The 20736-nt window shown below is 48.1% G+C and overlaps 1 protein-coding gene across 6 annotated transcripts in view; it reads right to left on the reverse strand.

Moving 5' to 3' along the window:
• Positions 1 to 206: 206 nt before the first annotated feature.
• The window catches only part of GOLGA1 (golgin A1), a 44072-nt gene continuing 23542 nt past the window's right edge, over positions 207 to 20736 (reverse strand). For 3 of the 6 annotated variants that reach the window (XM_027556253.1, XM_027556250.1, XM_027556248.1), the window contains 12 exons: positions 17944 to 18039; positions 15300 to 15395; positions 14283 to 14432; positions 13634 to 13729; positions 9100 to 9189; positions 8061 to 8163; positions 7802 to 7956; positions 7258 to 7404; positions 4169 to 4228; positions 3459 to 3629; positions 2859 to 2945; positions 207 to 2413 (listed from right to left, as the gene is read on the reverse strand). In XM_027556253.1, coding sequence (XP_027412054.1) covers positions 2333 to 2413; positions 2859 to 2945; positions 3459 to 3629; positions 4169 to 4228; positions 7258 to 7404; positions 7802 to 7956; positions 8061 to 8163; positions 9100 to 9189; positions 13634 to 13729; positions 14283 to 14432; positions 15300 to 15395; positions 17944 to 18039 — 1332 coding nt within the window. In that variant the 3' untranslated portion in view covers positions 207 to 2332. The remainder of the gene's footprint in view (positions 2414 to 2858; positions 2946 to 3458; positions 3630 to 4168; positions 4229 to 7257; positions 7405 to 7801; positions 7957 to 8060; positions 8164 to 9099; positions 9190 to 13633; positions 13730 to 14282; positions 14433 to 15299; positions 15396 to 17943; positions 18040 to 20736) is intronic. The other 3 variants (XM_027556249.1, XM_027556252.1, XM_027556251.1) reach the window with 3 other exon arrangements.

A 20736-nucleotide genomic window follows, 5' to 3' on the forward strand; every position in this document is an offset into this window, starting at 1 on the left:
GGAGGTAGGACTAGGCTGCTGGCTTCATTAAACTACAAATATAATATTTACTCACCCAAACCTAACCTGGGAAGGTTCTTTCTGCAAGACAAATGCTCTAAGGCCCTTGAAGCTAGCCTTGAAGTTTTCAAGTGAGACACAAGGTACTAAATTTAACAAGTCACAGAGGAGATGCTGACACCAACCGATAAGTAAAATGCACTGCATCTGGATTGAAGGGCTTTAATCAAAAGTGTATTGCACCACAAATGTATTTTCTACAGCAGTTTTAGATAATACAGTCCCTATTTACAACATGGAGGGTGAGATCAAGATCCGACGCTCATATAAAGGGCTCTATGTACTGTCTAGCACAGAACGTTCTATACAAGTAAAAGTGCATTAAATCACTTAAGAGTATTTACTCCACTCTTCCTCTTAAAGCTGAAGGAAATTCAACATGCAGGAGGAAAGCCTAATCAGAACGAATCCTCCCTGTGCAAGAACAGACCTAACGGGGCCCCACAACTGTGTCTAAAACTGCCGGCGGGTGTTGGGGCGTCGAGACCAGCTCAAGGGCTGGAGAGGCCACGGGAGTCGGCGGGGCCTCCCACAGCTGTGCTGGGATCGCCCTAACTACCCAATTTAAGGAACTCTTTCCTGGAACAGCTGGAAGAGCTACTTCCTACTTGTCAAAATGATGGAACAGAAGGGAGTCCTGGTTTGTGTCCCCACCAGATAATGGGAAACGGGCTCCTAGACGCGGGTCGCATCTGCCGGGGGAGCCGCAGGAGGAGGTGGGTAACAAGCGTCACTGGGCAGCAGAGCCCGAGCTGGATGTGGGTAATGCTGCCCTTGCTTGGTACTTCGAGGGCCATGGGACTGTCTTACGTTAACTGCATATCCTTGCTTTCCTGTGAGATATATTTTATATATATATTAGCCCTAAACAATTGAGAAACCTAACATCATTGGGTAACTGATGATAAATCTAGGAGCTCCAGTTAGTAACTCAGTTTTTTATTTAACCAATAAAACTTTCATCAAACTATACAGTTTCCCTTTAGATCTGAAAGTGTGGCTTATCCAGGGCAAGTGTTTCCCTTTCTTTAATGATGATGAATACGAGATTTCATCAGTCACTCCCAGAGCCATCTGCGTGTTGTCGAGCACTGCAGCCAGGCAGGGGCCGCCTGGACGCCACACGTGAATGTAGTGTCATCTTAAATATCCGGGGGTGGGTGCGGCGATGGGGAGATGGTGGCTCCACTTAAAGGGCAGTCCACCTCCAACGTTTTGGTCAAGGCTGGGGGGAGGAGAGGAGCAGCTGCGGCTTCCTTTGAATACAGCAGACTGTCCTCAGCAGTAGAAAACATTGATTAGCATTTGCTCAGTGTTATAACAACAGAATTAAGATCTAAGCAAGTGAAATACCACCACTGCTTCAGAGGGAGGCAGATTGGGACAAGGATCCCAATCTTAGAAATAATTTCCTCTTGATGCTCTGATTTTCCCTTAAGAACACCAGTTAAATGGATTTTATAATACAGAAGACATGTTTATAATAGCGAGGAACTTTAGCTATAAAAAATAGTTTAAAATGGTTTACCAGCAACCTATCCACCACAAGTACATTCATTAAAAAGGCAATTGAGTGTATTTGGTACTAAGAATCTTTTTACACATTTGCTAGTTTTCTTCAGTAAAATGAGATACTGTCAGAAAGGTGCATATATTCATTAATCCACACTGGCCCCAGAGTACCTTAGAGATGGACACATCTGAAGTTCTAGGATGTCTGAGTAGCAAGGTGAAATAATGTTTCCTTGGGCGGAAGCGCTCAAAAGCCTCTTCTAACTCACCTGAACCCAAACTTACAAACAGGGAAAGGGAGCTGAAAAAAGCCAGCCTCACTGAGTTGGCTCTTCACGGCAGAAGCAGGTGGGTCTGCCCTCCTGGGCACCGTTTTGAAGGCCTGTCTGTCCAGCATCATCACCACATGATGGATTGGCTGCCTCCCCTCTTGACACAGGCTGAGGGCTTCAGCTTTAAGTGCTAACTGAAAGAAGATTCAGGTGCAGGTGGGTGCTGGCCAGAGCTGGGATTTTAGCAGCACTGTGGCAATGTGGGTTGTGCCAGGGCTCTCCGGAAACCAGGATGTCAGGATCAGCGACCTCCTGAGATTCGTATCAGTCTGCAGGAGTGGGCCTTAAGTCTTGTAAACAATGTTCAGACGCTTGTACAAAATACTGCAGTTACAGTGATTAAAAACCCACCAGGACTGTGGTGTGTCAGTGTTCTTTTCACAGAAAAAGTGTCAGCCCTTGGAGCCCCCATCCCTGGGTAGTGCCACCTAGGACCACGGTGTCCGAGGGTTGGAGATAGACGGCCGGATGCTGCCCTTGGGAGCTGGCTTGGACCCAAACCACGACATCTGTGTTTGAAACAAAAAAGGCTCCAGAGATGAGGAGCCAGGACTGGGTGCAGAAGGAGCTGAAAGATTCCCCTCCCATCCTGCCCTCCTGGCCCTTCCTCCCCTCCACGATCCTGACTCTGGTGGGAGCAGCTCAGTGTTTTCTACTACAGCTTTTATGCAGGTACTTTATGGGTATTTTTCACTTTTTTAAAAAGTCTGGGTGCTAGCCAGACCTGAGCTGTTGATGAAGTGATACCAATGGGAGTGCTGTCACAGGCCTGTTAGTCAAGTACAGCAGAGACCTGTGGGCACAGAGCGTGTCCTCAGTCAGCACTGCCCCATCAAGTTCATCATCCAGAGGCACCTTCCAAGCTAATGATGCAGCCGTGCACTGCTCTCATCTGCCAGGGCTGGGACGACTGACTAGTTTTTGGAAGGCAGACAGCAGACCAGGAAACCCTACCTTATACTCCAGGGTTTCTTTGAGCATGTTCTCCTCCTCTTGTGAAAAGTTCAGCAACACTGACACAGCTTTTATAAGATGAAAAGCCTGAAACAAAGTAAGTTTTGCTGCCATGGGCCTCGATGGGAGTTAGCAGGCGGTCAGCAGCTAACTGGTAGCCATCTCCCGGTCCTGCTCCTCTGGTGCACTCCCGGCTTGGTCGGCAAGGACCACATAGAGGGTGGAGGTGGGCATTCTGAGGGCTGCTGGCTCTTCTCCCCTACCTCTTACTTGGGGACTGGCAAGATCACCAGGACGGCCATGGCAGCTCCCTGCTCTTCAGCAGGAGGCAGGACCGCTGGACAGATGCAGCTCCCTGGACCCTGGCCTCGGCATCCAACCCCCATCTCCCAGGAGCCAGTTCCCTACTAGGAGTCCCCTGCGGGCTGCTCAACCAGCAGGTCAATGCCAGCTGGAGACATGACTAAGTGTCCACACTTGTGGTCAAAGTGGACTGTGGGAAAGGAAGAAAGAAATGGAACTGGTGGGAAGCCAGGTGAGGCCCAGACAAATGAACCAGGTGGAACTCAGTACCCAAAGGGCAATTCAAAAGCCCTTTACCTCAGATTCGCGACAGGACATGAATTTTAAAACCACGTGTTTGAGGTACTCGAAGTTGATCTCACGAGCGTCAGTCAGGTCAGCATTATTTGTGACCGAAGGTGCCAAGTTTGACATCTCAGGCCCAGGCTTCTCTCGGACTTCAAAAAGCTCATTATCAGGTCTAATTTTCTGAAAAAAACCAAAGATGCTACATTGAGCCCTTCAAGACAGATCTGAAAATGACACGGGAAAGTCACCTGGCCTAGGCTGTGATCACCTGAAGCTCTTTGCCACACACAGAACACAGCAGGGTGACAGGGGCTCAGCTGGGAAGGAAGCGCCAGCACCTAAGAAGGTAGGGTGCTGGCTGGGAGGAGGGATAGAGGGACATGAGGAAGTTCAGCCATTTCCTTTATCCAGGTCAGGACTAGTCTCCTGGGGCAGTGAGCACCCGACCTGGCCTTCTGCATGCATGCGTGCTACACACATCACCTCACTGACCTCTCAGAAAACACACTGGCTCACAGAAAGAGGGCTTGTGCCAGGGGTCACAGAGCCACTTTCCAGGAGCACGTTCAAGGTGGCAGGGCCACGCCCCACCAGCCAACATCTGACTTCCCAGAGATCTGCGGTCCCAGGGGAGGAAGGGAGCACCATCAGGCAGTGAGGGCCCTGAGGAGGACCACGCAGCCAGCAGGGCTCGGGCGGCAGGGAGAAGGGTCACTCACCAGTTCCTTTTGCAGAGTCTTCTTGAGCTCCAGCATTCTTTGCTGCATCTGCTTTATGGTCTGTGATCAAAGTCCCACCCCCACAAAAAGCCATCCATTAAATGCACGTTTCACCATCTCTAAGGTGCCAAGGACCACAGCACAGACAGAAAACCCCTTGGGTCCGCATACACCTGTCAGATGCCCCTGCCTCGTCTCCTGAGAGGCTCGTGCTTATGACACACCCGCCGCTGTGGCCTCTCCCCTCACATGCTGCTGCTCTGCACGCACTTGCTCTCTGGGCCCTGCCGGGCCACGGCCCAGTGCTGCCCCCACTATGGCCTGGGTCCTCAGGACTGCTTCAGGCACTTGCCCCTGTAGGTGGCAGAGCTCAAAATGCCTCTGCATAGTACATTCTGTCCTTCAGAATTATATTTACGTGCTATCACCCCAAAAGAGGATACCTGGGCCAAAACTGAACAGTTCTCACCACCACCACTGATCTCCTAGAATACTGTAAGAATTCTCAGTGCTGATCTGGAACAGTGTAAGAGATCACAGCTTTTTGGCATAACCCAACAACGCTGGGTTTTATAGCTTTCATTTATTTTCCTATTTTTGGTGAGTTTAATTATTAGTATTACAGGCCTTAAATATAATTTATTACACATTCCATTAATAACCAGAAAGGCTGAACTTTGTTTTCCAATGAAAACATTTACTGTGTAAACAATACAGGGAAGAATTTTAAATAAAAATTTCTCCAAAACCTCACAACTCTAACATATCAAAAAGAGTTTTTCCTATGAACTTCTAGCCCATGTCACCATTCTTGCACTGAATAGCTAGAACTCTGAATAGTATTTTGCATTTATCAGAGTTTCCACAGCTTTAGTTTTCCTAATAATAACTTTTAATGTGACAGTAACTCTAGGGGATGCCCCATGTCTTCTTATATAGCCAAATTTCCTTTTTTTTTTTTTTTTAACCACACTGCCTGGTCTGTGGAACCTTAGTTCCCTGACCAGGGACTGAAACCACTGGCATGGCAGTGAAAGCGCCAAGTCCTAACCACCGGACTGCCAGGGAATTCCCTGAGTTTCCATGTTTAAACAAAGCTGTAATAAGCTTCATTTTCTCAAGAGTGGTATGTCCACAGTCCTCTAGAGAACAAGATGGTTGGGCTGGGGACTGTGTAAGCGTCTCCAGCTCCTGTGAAGCACGTCACACTGCCTCCAACACCTCACTGACAGAATGGTGAGATTCTGTTTCATTGTGTATTCTCTGGTTGACCACGGGGCTGGGCATTCCCCCAAAAGTACACTTGCTATTTTATGCTACTTGATTTTCTAGGTTTTTGACTCATTCATTAATTTGCTCAACAAATACTGAGTCTCTACACTGGTCTAGAGACTGAGGAAACAGCGAAAAAAAAAAAAGGGGGAAGAAAAAGGAAAGAAAAAATGTCTGCCCTCTGGAGGGAAAAAGTTAACCAGCAAATCTACAGTGTATCACAAGGTATAAGAGGCCTGGAGAAAAAGAGGAAGGTGGGGGGACAGGAGTTCTGGTGGGGAGGGTCGGCAGAGCAGCAGGGGAGGCCTCACTGAGAAAATGACACCACGGAGGAGGCGAGGGGACTGGGGGAGGATCTTCCAGACAGAAGGCTCAGCAAGTGCAAGGGCCCAGGCGGGAGGGCGCTTGGGATTCACAGAAAGGCGAGGCTGCTGCACGTGAGGAAATGCAGGGGAAGCGGAGGGTGCGGGGTGAAGGGCAGCAAGGAGCCAGACCACTCAGAGGGTGCGGGGTGAAGGGCAGTAAGGAGCCAGACCACTCAGGCTTTGCAGCCACCGTAAGGACTTGGGCTTTTATGGGAACAGTGAGTCATCAGAGCGCTGGAAAAAACAAGCACAGGGGAACCAGTTAGAAGCCCATCCCTGTCCTCCAGGGAAGACAGGGTGGTCACCAGGTAGCAGGTGGCAGCAGGGGCGGGAGGAGAAGCAGCTCCTTCCGCGTATAGTTTGAAGGGAGAGCACGAGGGATTTCCTAATGATCTGGACATTGGCTGTGAGAGAAACAGGGGGTCAGGGATGGCTGCAAGGTTCTGGCCACTTCCTGAGATAGAAAAGATGGCAGCAGATGCTAGAAAGTGTGGTCAGTCTGAAGTCTGGCTCTGAATGTTTCCGATTTCAGCTGCCTTTCAGACACTGACACAGAGAGATACGGTAGATACAGAAGTCTTGAGTTCACGGGCGCTGTCTGGACTGGAAGCGTGGTAAGGTGCCAGCAGCACACAGGACGGGTGAGATCACCACGGATGCGAGTGTGACCTGGAGAAGCTGAGTGAGGGCAGGGCCCGGGGACACACAGTGTGTGCGTGTCTGTATTGCCCAGAAGAGATCAGTGGGTGTGGGGAGGGGAAGGGGGAGACAGGGAGGGAGCGAGGGAGGGAGGGAGGTGGGGGCGGGGAAGAGAAAGAAGGAACCCCTTTTCCCGTGTTAAACAGCAACCACACGATCTGCAGGCAGAATTTCAGGCCAGAGCACTAACCAGGCCGTACATTAACTTCACAGGACACAGTAAACCCAGGCTCAAATGAGCCCCTGCATTTACAGGTGCAGAGGCCAGGCAGGATGGGTGGAATCATGACATTTATTAAGCCTCTATCAAATACCAGAAAACTTACAGGAAATTAACAGTTTCAATTCATCACCCAATACCCGCCCCCTAAAACCCCCAAACCGCTTCAAGGCAAGCATCAGCGCTCTCATTTCACAGCTGGAGAAGAAGGTGCAGAGGCCAGGGGACTGGCTAAGACCGGCTGGCGAGAGCAGAGGGGGCGGGGACACCGAGGCCTGCTACTGCCCCAGCCCTGACACTCCGGACGCCACCTCAGGTCAGGGCTGGAGACGACTTGTGGAGTGAGAAAGCAGAGGGCCATGCACGAGGCAAGCAAGCAGAGAAGAGCCAGAAGGAAGGCCTTCTAATGGGAGGTAAGACCGCCCCCAAGCGCGGCCCAGGGGCATCAGCACAAAGCCTGGAGAAGGGGCTGGAGGGTTTTAGGCACAAAGATGGGAAAGGAGACATAAACAGCTGAGGTGAAGCATCCTCACCTTATTTTTCTCTAGAAGTTGCTGCTCCAAGTCCTGTTTTTCCTTCTGTAGCTGCCCCAGATCCGTGGCTGCCCCCATCTCTCCGTTTGGTATTCCCTCCACAGCTGGAAGCTGGTACTCGGGGTCTTGCCTGGCCCTCGAGGTCACCTACAGGGTGGTGGCAGCACAGGTAACGGTCAAGCTACGCCACCGACCTCCTGGGGCGGGGCCTGACTCACTGCAAAGGGGATGACTGATGTGTCCGCCTGGCACCAGCAGGAACCAGACTATGGAGATCCCCTCAGGGCCCTCCGGGGGGGACAATTAACCTCCCATATAAGGAGCCGGCTGGGAAGGAGGGCTTCAGCACTTGAACGCGGACAGGTGTTGTCGCATCAGATGGGCTCCTCAATGCTCACAAATCCCTCATCAGGGAGGTGCCCTCCCATTGAAGAGGAAGCTGAAGCTGCCCAGCGCCCCCCAGGCCTGCCCACTGCCTCCGCCCATTGGTGACATGCTGCCCCCCCACTGCCCCCACACCCTGAGCAGCTCAGGCAGGACTCACATGGGGCTTGCTGGCTGACAGCACCAGGGGCCGCTCCTGGCCCGTCAGCCTCAGCAGGTCCTCCCGCGTGGCCGTGGCCTCCTCGGCCCTCAGGCCCTGCAGGGCCTCCAGCTCGCTCTGCAGCTGGCGTGTCTGCAGCAGCGCAGAGTCGTGACCTAGGCCAGGCACAGAAGCAGTGAGCACACTGACTGGGCCCCTCCATGCTGGGGTCCCCAGCAAGAACAGGCGAGAAGGCTCAGCCGGGGGCAGGGGCCCTCACCTTTCTTCAGCTGGAGAATCTCCTGCTCTTTCTGGAGAATCACTTCCATTTTCTCCTGCAGACTCTGCTCCTTCTCGCCCATCATGGCTGTCAGGTCAGCGGCCTTGGAGAGAAAACCCAATATGAGAGAAGGCTAGGAGTAGCAATCACATCTTCCTTAAAGGAGTCTCCACTTTTCCGTTACCCAGGGTCCTCCATGAATCCCTCCCTGAAGGCCACAGCCTAGAACATTTCCCAAGCTAACCTCTGCACCTATTAACAGAAACACGCGCAAGTCAGTTCTCTTCGGCAGGCACAGGGGCCCCTGCCCCCACGGCCCCCTGCCTGCAGTGGGCCCACCACAGACATGGCCATTAGCCCAGCCTTCCCACAGGCTGTCATGACTGTAACTTCATGTCCTGCGTGCCTGTGGCATGCCCAGCACTGGATGCACACGACTTCACTGTTGTGGTATTCATGAAGGTGTGATTATCACAGGGTCTTTTCAGAGGCAACTCCAACAGACCTGTTAAGAACCTACCAGAGCCTCAGAGCCAGTTACCCAGACCTGGGGCCTGAGCCTGAGCCTGTCCTCAGAAGATGGCAGCTTCTCCCACCCTTCTGGCTGAAAGCTCAACTGTGGTCTCTGGGGCCTGCAGCCAGTGGGGCCCACCTCCCAGAATCAGAACCTGGGTGTGGACTTGCCTCCAGGTAACATTTGTAACAGTAACCAACTATCAAAATTTTAAAAGGTTATCCCATGGGGTGAGAGTTTCTTTCCTTTTGTCTTTTTTTTTGGCCACACTCTCGAGCATGTGGGATCTAGTTCCCTGACCTGCGATCAAACCCACACCCCCTGCATTGGAAGCACAGTCTTAACCACTGGACCACCAGGGAAGTCTGGAGGGTTTCTAACGTTTTCTCCTGCCTTCCTAGAGACATCAGGGAAACCAAGCAGCTGGCAGCATTCCTAGACCTGTGTCCACCCCCTGCTCTGAAGAGATGGGAGGTAGATCAGTCCTGGCTGGGACTGCTGGGGGCCGCATCCCACGGGCCCTACCTGCTGCTGCAACTCTTCCCTCTGCTTCCGCACCTCCTCCAGGGCTTGAGCCATTGCCACACTCACGATTTCTCTTTGGCTCCATTCTTCCTACAATCCAGAAAATGGGTAGGAGATTTGAGTCCCAAAACCCAGTTCCCACTTTCTTCACTGCACACACCAGGTGAAGCCCACAGAGAGAGGACTGTCTCACAGGAACAGACGAGTGCGTCTCCTGCTCCCCGAGGTTCCCAGGCTACCTTCTGGCTGCACGGCCTTCCGTTCCTCTGTGAGAATTGTCCCAGTGCACAGCCCACTAACCCCTCTAGGGACAGGCATACCGCTGAGGGTTGGTCATCCCATGAGCATGCCAGTCAGTACTCAGGCCAAAGGCTAGAGGACCCAGACTTGAAGAGCTGCTCTAATGAAATCAACACAGAACCACACGACTCAGGCCCATGTGAACGGAGCAGCTGATTGGAACAATTTGGTTACAGAAATGATAACAAGCAACTACTAAATTTTAATAGAGCAAATGTCAGATTCATCAAAATCATCCATAGTACAGGACAGAAAACTGAAGCTCTGAGAGGTCATGTAATTTGCATGAGGTCTGAGAGCGAGTAAGTGGCAGGGCCAGGTTTTAAGCCAGTGCCTGAGCTCAGAGCCAAGGCTCTGGCTGCTACACTCTACCACCCAGGCCTTTCTACCTCAAGCAGGGCTGCCCCACTGGCCCTTCCCAGATCACGGCGCCTCTTTCCTGACAAACGCATCAGTCCTCTTCCCTGACATGATGCTGTGCTCACTCATCAACCCCCAGATGAATAATAATATGGCTTCTCAGGTGCCTGCACACTGGTCAGGAATGTCTGGTGTTTCTATCTACCCACAATCACCCCTTTTGGGCGTAAAAGTCTCATCACTGCTATTCCCCACTGCCGCCCTGCAATTCCACATGGTTCTGGTAGGGCTGCCAATAATGATGCCCCTGTTTTGTGGCTATAGGAATAAGCATGTTCATCAGGCCTGGTCAATCATAGTACCTCATACCCATGGCCAAATCAATCTGTCCAAGGGTGGCTCTGTCATCCAAGATGAACCAATCAAATCCTTTTTTATATCAAAATCCCTTTTTAGTATGGTAACGTTGAGTGGGACATGTCTTCGTTCCCCTGGGGTTGCTAAGCTGGAATGTTATCAGTGTGGAGTTGCTGAAGTGATGTCCTATCATCCATCATGGAGGAATGCAAGGACAAGCTGGGTGACACAGGGTAAGTCAGGTGAGGCAAGCTAGGAGACCAGAGGCCCACATTCTAGTCAGACAAGCCTTTCTGGTTCTGTGAACTGCTCAGCTTCACCTGTGAAATCTCCTTTTCCACTTACACAAGCCGGGGGGTGAACGGAGGGAGATGCCAACCTCACGGCCTGTCCCTTCTGACGTCTACCGGGGAGCTGTCAGAATTGGCTTTCCATGAGTCCACCTCTAGTAGAGAAGGAAAACTGGTGCTGGAACTTAAGAGGCTGACAGTGGGACCCTGAACTACCCCAGACAATCCCCCGCATAGGAGAAGCTCTGCTGATACAGGAGAAGGAACAAGGGGTTTCAGGCTGAGCCGAGCTATGAGATCCTGGCCCTGCAGGCCCAGGTGCTGGGAAGGGGGACAAGAGCGTCATATGCCTACAGGAGCCTTTTCTGGGGAAGTTCAGGACAGACACTACAACTGACGCTGTCTTAAGGGGACAGGAGGCAGGCTGCGAGCAAGAAAACAGGAAAGCGTGTCAGGGCAGGAAGCAGAGGCTCAAAGCACCTCCATGCCAGGAACTGCACTTGGCACTTTTCATCCATGGTCATGCTTTATCCTCACGGTATCATCCTCTTGAGGTCAAGGGTCATCACCTTCAGTTTGAAAAAAGAAAACTAGATTCCTTCAAGGAGCAGCTCGTGAGGGGCCAGGGTGGCACCCAGAACTGAATCTGTGTGGTTCTAAAGTCTGTGCTAGTGCCACAGAAACACACACGACCCAGGATCTGAGGCTGAGCTCAGGGTCACTGAGCAAGTCAGCAGGCCACCACCCACACGCACAGTTCTCTGCACCTGGAAATGATTTTCCCAGAGGACTGTTCTGAAAAATATGGATCCGAACAATACAAAAAAAAAGTGTGCACCTAAAATAATGTTTCAAAATACTTGAAGCACAGATTGACAGAGGGAGAAAGAGACAAATCCAGGATCATAGTTGAAGATTTAGCACCCCTCTCAGCAAGTGATGAGGCACACTGACCAAAACAAACAGACAAAATCAGAAGACCTACAGAAGATGTGGACGATACTGTTAACCAATCTGACCTCTTTAGCATTTGCAGAACGCTCTCCCTAAGAGCAGACTATACATATTTCTTCAAGTGCATTCAGTTACTTACCAAGATAGGTTGGGTCATAAAATAAGTCTAAATAAATATGAAGCACTGAAATCATTCAGAATATTATCTGACCATAATGATATTAAACCAGAAATCCAAGACACTGAGAAAATTCACCCAAACGTTTGAAAATTAACCACGCTCCGAAAAAGCCTGTGTGTGCTGTTTTTCAGTTACTGCCTCAGCCCACACCCAATGTTTCATATTCTGCTCTTAGATGTTGAACCTGGGATTCTGCAAACCATGTTTCTCCCTCCGGGTCCAGCCGGCTCCATACTTAGATATTGATCCATACTCAATTCTGCCAGCAGGGGGAGCTCCAGGGAGACTGGAATGCAGGAGGAGGGAGGAAAAGACTCCTCCTTTTGGTCAGATTGCAGTTTCTGCCAGCAATGGAGCTTGGCCCTGGCAGCAGCAAGTTCTTCCTGAAGCAGCAGCTGCATCCACTCTGCAGTCTTCTGACACCTGCAGCTGAATTCACTCATGGCCCTATCGCCCAGCACACACACCAGCACCAACTGTAGTACAGAGCCCCCTCATAAGAGGTCTGACTGGCAAATTTGTGGAGCTCCTCTTCTTAATTCCTAAGAAGAGGACTTAAGTTAATTGTTGGAATACTAAGTTGGAATTTAGTTAATTCCAACTTCTTCACTTTCTTCTCTTAGTCCTACAGTTGGAAAGCTGAGTCCTACACTTGCTACCTTTGTGATATCTTTTAACTGTTTCAGTGCTGGAGAAGAAACTTTACCTTAGAACATAAATTCTCACTCAAATAACTGGGGTGGTTCTTCTCTCCCAGCTGGGCCGTGAACAGTGTGCTGTGCGTCAGATTTTCGTCCTGGGCACATACTTGCAATAAGCACTGCTATCCATTCGTTCCTCTCTCTTTACGTCTTCTGTACATCTAGAATGTTCCTTCCAGTACTTCCTTAGTGCACGTCTGTTATCAACTAATTCTTGGTGTTTTGTTGCTTTTCTTTTAGCGCTACTACAATACGGTGTCTGGGTATGGATTTTAAAATTTGTCCTGTTTGGATCTGGAAGAACTCTTATACCTGTCCCTGTGACTCGACAGCTTTCATCAGTTTGAAAAATTCTCACCCATCATCTCTTGAATGCTTCTCAGTTTTTTTCATTGCCTCTGAGTTTCCACTGACACACGATAAAGCATCTCACAGTATCCTGTCTTTTATCATTTTTTCCCTGCATTTCATTCTGCCCTTTCTTCCATTACTTATCTCTTGAGTTCTAATCTGCTGTTAAGCTCATTGTTTTTTAGGAGCTTTACTTAAGTATAATTGACAATAATAAACTGCACATAATTAAAGTGTACAACTGATGAATTATGATGAAACCATAATTCAAAAAAAACAGTGAAAATATCTATTCCTCCAGAAAGTTTCCTCAGGTCCTTTGGAAATCTACTGCATTTTTACTTTCAGCTACTGCACTTTTCAGTTTTGAAACTCTTATTTAATTCCTTTTCAAAACTACTTTTATTACAATTTCTGAATCCCTGCTAAAATGTTCACTTTTGCCTTTTATATTCTTAAACAGAGCAAGCACAGTGATATACAAACCTCCTCAAAGGTCTTCCTGCTTCTGTACTTGCCTCCTTTACAGAGCATTCTTCACACAGAGCCAGAGTAATCCTCTTAAAACAAAACTTCTCACATCATCCCTCTGCTTAAAACTTCCAGCTGCCTCCTCGACAACCCCCTAACCATCCACAAATGCCAGTTCCGCTCCTTCTCTACTCACAGTATAGAACTCTCCCTCGGACACTGCAAATGCACACATAGAGACATGACACCTGGGCTTCCCTCATGGTCCAGTGGTTAAGAATCTGCCTGCTAATGCAGGGATGCAGCTTTGATCCCTGGTCTGGAAGACTCCACATGCAGCAAGGTGGCTGAACCCATGCGCTGCAACTGCTGGGCCCGCACACCTAGAAGTTGTGCTCTGCAGCAGGAGAGGTCACTGCAATGAGAGACCCTTGCACCGCAATGACAAGCAGCCATCACTCACTGAAACCAGAGAAGGCCCACATGCAGCAACAGAGGCCAGCACGGCCAAAAATAAAAATGTTTTAAAAAGACATGACTTTGTGAAACTGACGCTATTAGATAAATACCTTCAGCTTCTTTAGTTCAAGCTGGTGATGCTGTAAAGAACATTCACATTCATTCTTACTTTCTTTAAGGGCTGCATTTTCTTGCTCCAGCTTTCTCTGCAAATTGAGGAAAGTATACATAAAATAAAAGGTCTTTACGCCATTTCCCCTGGGTGTAGGCCTATCTCTTTGACATGTAACCTTTAAAACTGCCCCCTTCCCTTTTGTTGCCACTGCAGGGGTGGGACAGGAGGATAGGGTTTGGGGTCAGAAAGGGAGAGTCACCTGACACTCTCCTCACAAGAAGAACTGAGGCACTTGATTCTGAAGCCTACGGAACAAGGATGGAGACCAGGGAAAGGCGCAAGCCATTAGGGGTGAGCAGTACACATTTTAGGAAGACAGGAAAGCAGCTGATGGGACCGGTCAGGAAGTGCCAGGAAGTCCACGTGCAGCTCAAGGAAAAGGAAAAACCATCTGCTTGGGGTTTTTGTAAAAAGCAGTCTTTTTACAACCAGTCTCATGAGCAGGTGTGCTGTTAAAAGAGAAAAACTCCGCTAAAAGTGGTGCCCGAGTTCAGAGGCAGGCTGGTCTTCCTCCTGTCAAATGGCCTGGCAGCCTGGCTGCGCGTGAGCAGGGTGCTCCCATCCCCGGTCCTTCCCTCACTCACCAGCTCCTGCTCTGCGGCTGTCAGGTCGGCCACCCGCGCTCTCCCCAGGCCCGCCAGCTGGGTCTCCAGCGCGTGGATCCGCTCCGCCTGCTGCTGCTCCAGAGCGAGGGCCTGCTGCTGGGCATGGCTGCTCTCCGTGTTCGCGGCGGCCTGAGGGGGCAGCAGAGGACAGCTATTCCCGGTGACACAGGCCCTACCCTGTCCTCCAAAGAAGAGTGTCCCGTAGAAACAGCTCTCCTTCCTGACCTTCTCCAGCCTGGGTGCTGCTGAGGTCCCCTGGCCTGCTCAGGAGCTGGACTCTGGGACTGGTCTTGGTGCAGGGCTAGGGGACAGCTCTGGGCACCAGTCCTAAGACACAGCCCTCCTTCACTCTACTCAGTGCTGCCCTCTATGGCTGAGGCTTCCCTAGGGAGGCACACGACACAGGGATGAAGAGCAGGGGCTGTGACCTCCGGAGGGTGCAGGTTTGGCCATTTACCAGGTGGGAGACCCTGGGCTAGTGTCCTGGTCATCTTTCTCAGCCTGCTTCCTCTAGTGAATGAGAACAGCAGTGCATGGCTCTGAGGTCTGCTGCCAGGACTAAATGAAAACACATGTGGGAAAGAGGCAACAAATGTTTTCACTTCTCTAGTTTCTAGCTCCACACCCGACCTGGGGCTGTGACTACGGGCTGAGCCCTTGCTGTCTTCTCCCCAGGGCCTGGAGCTGTTCTCCACAGCCCCCAGCTGCAAGATGAGGTTTGACAGCCAGTGGTCACACAACACTTAACAGTTCCAGAATTAGGCAGAGCCCTGCAGCCAGCTGTTAGGTGGGAACTAGCCAGTCACCACTTCTCCTGGTAACTCAGACCCTCCAGCAGGTCCTGACTCCCTCTCTCTGCAACTGCCTGTCTGCCCACAACTGTATCTAAGGTCCAGATGCCATTCCAGGAGCTGGGAGTGAGTCCGGGGACTTCAAGGGCACAAAGGAAAGGAAGAGTCAGGGGCCTAGAACACAGCAGGCATGATCGCCACTTACGAGCTCTCGAATTTGAGCTTCCCGAGCTGCCACCACGTCACCGCTCCGCTTCAGCTCCTCCTCAGAGGCCTGCAGGCTCTGCTCTAGTTCTTTCACCTAAGAGGCAAAGAGAAGAATCCTTTTGTTCAAAAGAAGCTGAGCAGTAACAAACGGCTTTTAAAGTCAAATTTATTTAAATCATAAAGCAGGTAAAGAAAAAATTTTAATTAGAAAAGATGCTCATAAGTCAATCATTATAAAACACTATCATTCTAACACAGTTTCATTTTTTGACTTTTTTTTTTTACAACTTTGTATACAATTCTAGTAAAACTGTGTATTTTTCGTCCGTGCTCAAATTTCCGTCTATGTTTCCATGTAGCCTTCAGACCTTAGATTATTTCCTCAAAGGATGTTGTATAATTTCCTGAACTGCTGCCTACTGTCCAGGTAACTCAGCTGTTTTCCATTTTGCAGATAAAATGAGGCAGCAGTTGACATCTTCATGTAAATATTGTTGACCTGGTTTGAATCACTTGCTTAGGATACATTTCCAGAAGTGGGATTACTGCCCATGAGACAAACTTAGGTTTCCCTCGTTCCACACATACTGACCGAGTCTGACTGTGTCTCTGGCACTGCCCTAGGACACGAGGCCCGCAGGGTGGACAGGATGACACAGCGTCCAGTACTGAGCGAGACTCGGCCTCCAACATGATCTTTTCATCTGACTCCAGCGAACTTTGCCAATTTCTCTTACAAAGTTTTTGCTGAGTAAAGTCTTCCTTGGGGTATCTTTATTATTAAAATACAAGCACATAGAAGGCTGCAGCTTTGTCAAGGAGAGGGAGGAGCCAAATGAGAAAAGAAGGTTTTTAGGCCTCACGGTTCCTCATATATGTTCAGAGGTAAGTTTTCATGGAAACAACCCAGCAAGAACAGTGTGAGCACTTCCACAGAAGAAAATAGTTATGTTATTTGCTCATGATCACAAATTTTATCAGTGCAGAGCCAGGACTGAAACTTGCCTTTTTAAACTCCTGGATTTAGCAAATATCTATGAAAGTTCCAATTTGCAGGCAGAACTCAAGAACGATTCAGATCCTCAAAAAGCTACGCATGGAGTTATCATATGACCCAGCAACTCTACTCCTAGGAATATACCCAAGAGAAATGAAAGTAAAAGCCCACACAGAACCTTGTTCATACACTAACATTCACTGCAACAGTATTCACAATAGCCACAGGGAGGAAACAACCGAAGTACCTATGGGCAAATGAATGGATAAATAAGGTGCTGTATCTAGAATGGAATCAAGGTCTTAAACAAGGCTTGTTCAGTCTTAAAAAGTAATGAAATTCTGACATATGCTATAACATGAATGAATTTTGAAGACATTACGCTAAGTGAAGTAAGCCAGACACAAAAAGACAAAAACTGTATGATTCCAGTTTTTGAGGTACCTAGAGTCATCAAATTCATAAAAACAGAAGTTAGAATGGTGGGTGCCAGGAGCTGGACAGAGGAGAGAATGGGGAGTTATTGTTTTAATTGGCACAGAGTCGTAGTTTGAGAAGATGAAAAAGTTCTACGAATGGATGGTGGTGATGGTTGTGCAAAAAATAAATGTACTTAATGCCACTGTACACCTAGAAATGGTAAATTTTACATTTATGTGTATTTTACCACAATAAAAAAGATAATTGAGAAATAGAACTGAATTACAATAAAGCTGACAAAGCTGTAGTTAGGAAAAAATATAGCTTTACATATATTAATACTGACCAAGAAACAAGAAAGACTTTAAAAATGAGTTAAGCATTTGCTATGGTCTGAATGTTTGTGCCCCCCAAATTCCTATGTTGAAATCCTAACGTTTGATGTGATGGTGTTAGGATGTGAGGTGACCGGGAGGTACTTAGGCCATGAGAGTGGAGCCCTCATGAATACGATTAGTGTTCTTATACGAGGCCTCACAGAGATCCCCTGCCACTTCTACCACTTCACACTCATGAAACTGGCAAGAAAACGAAAAGGCTGAGAAATGCCAGTGCTAGAAAAGACAGAGATGCATCGATAGGAACTCTCTCGCATCCTGGGCAGCCCTCTGGGAGCGTTCCTATCCTACCGAGTCACGTAAAGTCATACACACTCACTATCCTTCTTAAGGCAACAGAAATGAGGGTAATCTGCAGTGACAGAAAGAAGGTGGCAATCGGGATATCTAGCATCCAGTAGATAACTATGAAGTAGAGGCGGTAAGAACAATGAAGTGGATACAGACGATGGAGCAGTGGAAAGTAAGAAGGAAAATTCATGTACAGCTGTATCATTTAAATAAATTAACATACACATAAAACAATGTTAGCTGTTTTAAGATTATCCAGCAATAAAAGGATCTCTATTTACCACATTAGAATGGTTTCCTATGGGAGGATGGGGAAAGAAGATAAAAGGGAAGAAACAGAGAAGAAAACAATCTTCTGTGGAAGAATGATGCTAATGTGGCAAGAATGGAGAATATGACTACCTCAGTTCTCTACAAGTAAAACCCAAAAGAGAAACCCTTTGGAAGAAAATCTCTGACCCAAGGGAAGTCTCAGCCACAGCCATGTCATCTAAGGGCACCAGGGCACCACCCAGACACAGGACTGAGGTTAGTACCCGAGTCTCCAGGTTGTTGATGGCCTTGGCCTGGCTGCTTCTGGCTGCCAAGAGCTGCTGTCTGGTATCCTCCAAATTCTGCTCAGCAAGTGTTTTCTGTAAGTTGAAAGAAGAGAAAAAGGAAACAGTCATTTCTCCATTGCATATACATTTACTGATATCTACAACACATTATGATTTGTGCGAGGCACGAAGGACATGAATATGCACAAAAAACTCCAAAACAGTAGAGAGAAAATTCACATATTGTAAAGTATACAAAGATGAATTTCACAGGTTTTTGACTGAGGCTGCGGCAAAGACTAACCCAAGAGAGTATATAACAGAGTGTAACAGTGCTCACAAAGCGGCAGCAGAGAGCAGGGGATGCTCACTGCCTCAGGAAAGGAAGAGGCTTTACTCTTCATAGCTGGCCAGGGCCAAACCAGAGCACCTGGGCAGAGGGAGGACATGCAGTTCAGTTCAGTTCAGTTCCATAGCGTATGACTCTTTGCGATCCCACGGACTGCAGCATGCCAGGCTTCCCTGTCCATTACCAACACCTGGAGCTTGCTCAAACTCATTTCCATCGAGTTGGTAATGCCATACAACCTAACCATCTCATCCTCTGTTGTCCCCTTCACCTCCTGCCTTCAATCTTTCCCAGCTTCAAGGCCTTTTTAAGTAGTTAGTTCTTTGTATCAGCTGGCCAAAGTACTGGAGTTTCAGCTTCAGCATCAGTCCTTCCAATGAATATTCAGGACGGATTTCCTTTAGGATTGACTGGTTTGATCTCTTTGCAGTCCAAGGGACTCTCAAGAGTCTTCTCCAACACCACAGTTCAAAAGTATCAATTCTTCAGTGCTCAGCTTTCTTTATAGTCCAAATCTCACATTGATACTTGATTAATGGAAAAACCATAGCATTGACCAGATGGATCTTTGTTGGCAAAGTAATGTCTCTGCTTTTTAATATGCTGTTTAGGTTGGTCATAGCTTTTCTTCCAAGATGCTTGTCTTTTAATTTCATGGATGCAGTCACCATCTGCAGTGATTTTGGAGCACAAGAAAATAAAGTCTGTCACTGTTTCCACATCTATTTGCAATAAAGTGATGTGACCGAATGCAATGATCTTGGTTTCCTGAATATTGAGTTTTAAGCCAGCTTTTTCCTCACCTTTCACTTTCATCAAGAGGCTCCTCAGTTCCTCTTCACTTTCTGCCATAAGGGTGGTCTCATCTGCATATCTGAAGTTATTGATATTTCTTCAGGCAATCTTGATTTCAGCTTCAGGTTCATCCAGCCTGGCATTTCACATGATATATTCTGCATGTAAGTTAAATAAGCAGGGTGACAATGTACAGCCTTGATGTACTCCTTTTCCAAGTTGGAACCAGTCTGTTGTTCCAGGTCTGTTGCTTCTTGACCTGCAAACTGATTTCTCAGGAGGCAGGTAAGGTGGTCTGGTATTCCCATCTCTTGAAGAATTTTCCAGTTTGTTGTGATCCACACAGTCAAAGGCTGTGATGTAATCAATAAAGCAGATGTAGATGTTTGTCTGGAACTCTCATGCTTATTCAATGATTCAGCAGATGTTGGCAATTTGATCTCTGGTTCTTCTGCCTTTTCTAGTTCTGGCTTGAACATCTTGAAGTTCATGGTTCACGTACTATTGAAGCCTTGCTTGGACAATTTTGAGCATTACTTTGCTAGCGTGTGAGATGAGTGCAATTGTGCAGCAGTTTGAACATTCTTTGGCATTACCTTTCTTTGGGACTGGAATGAAAACTGACCTTTTCCAGTCCTGTGGCCATTGCTGAGTTTTCCAAATTTGCTGGCATATTGAGTGCAACATTGGATTTTACTTCCATCACCAGTCACATCCACAAATGGGCGTTTTTGCTTTGGCTCCATCTCTTCAATCTTTCTGGAGTTATTTCTCCACTCTTCTCCAGTAGAATATTGGACACCTACCAACCTAGGGAGTTCATCTTTCAGTGTCATATCTTTTTGCCTTTTTATACTGTTCATGGGTTCTCAAGGCAAGAATATGGAAGTGGTTTGCCATTCCCTTCTCCAGTGGACCATGTTTTGTCAGAACTCTCCACCATGACCCGTCCAACTTGGGTGGCCCTACACGGCATGGCTCATAGTTTCATTGAGTTAGACAAGCCTGTTCCAAAGAATAGCAAGGAGAGATAAGAAATCCTTCCTCAGTGATCAATGCAAAGAAATAGAGGAAAATAACAGAATGGGAAAAACTCGAGATCGCTTCAAGAAAATTAGAAATACCAAGGGAACAGTTCATGCAAAGATGGGCTTAATAAAGGACAGAAATGGTATGGACCTAACAGAAGCAGAAGGTATTAAGAAGAGGGGGCAAGAATACACAGAAGAACCATACAAAGAAGATGTTCATGACCCAGAAAACCATGATGGTGTGATCACTCACCTAGGGCCAGACATCCTGGAATGCGAAGTCAAGTGGGCCTTAGGAGGCATCACTATGAACAAAGCTAGTGGAGGTGATGGAATTCCAGTTGAGCTATTTCAAATCCTGAAAGATGATGCTGTGAAAGTGCTGCACTCAATATGCCAGCAAATTTGGAAAACTCAGCAGTGGCCACAGGACTGGAAAAGATCAGTTTTCACTCCAATCCCAGAGAAAGGCAATGCCAAAGAATGCTCAAACTACTGCACAATTGCACTCATCTCACACGCTAGCAAAGTAATGCTCAAAATTCTCCAAGCCACACTTCCACAGTACATGAACCGTGAACTTCCAGATGTTCAAGCTGGTTTTAGAAAAGGCAG

The sequence above is a fragment of the Bos indicus x Bos taurus genome, chromosome 11, assembly GCF_003369695.1.
Source record: "Bos indicus x Bos taurus breed Angus x Brahman F1 hybrid chromosome 11, Bos_hybrid_MaternalHap_v2.0, whole genome shotgun sequence".
Taxonomy (NCBI): Eukaryota; Metazoa; Chordata; class Mammalia; order Artiodactyla; family Bovidae; genus Bos; species Bos indicus x Bos taurus.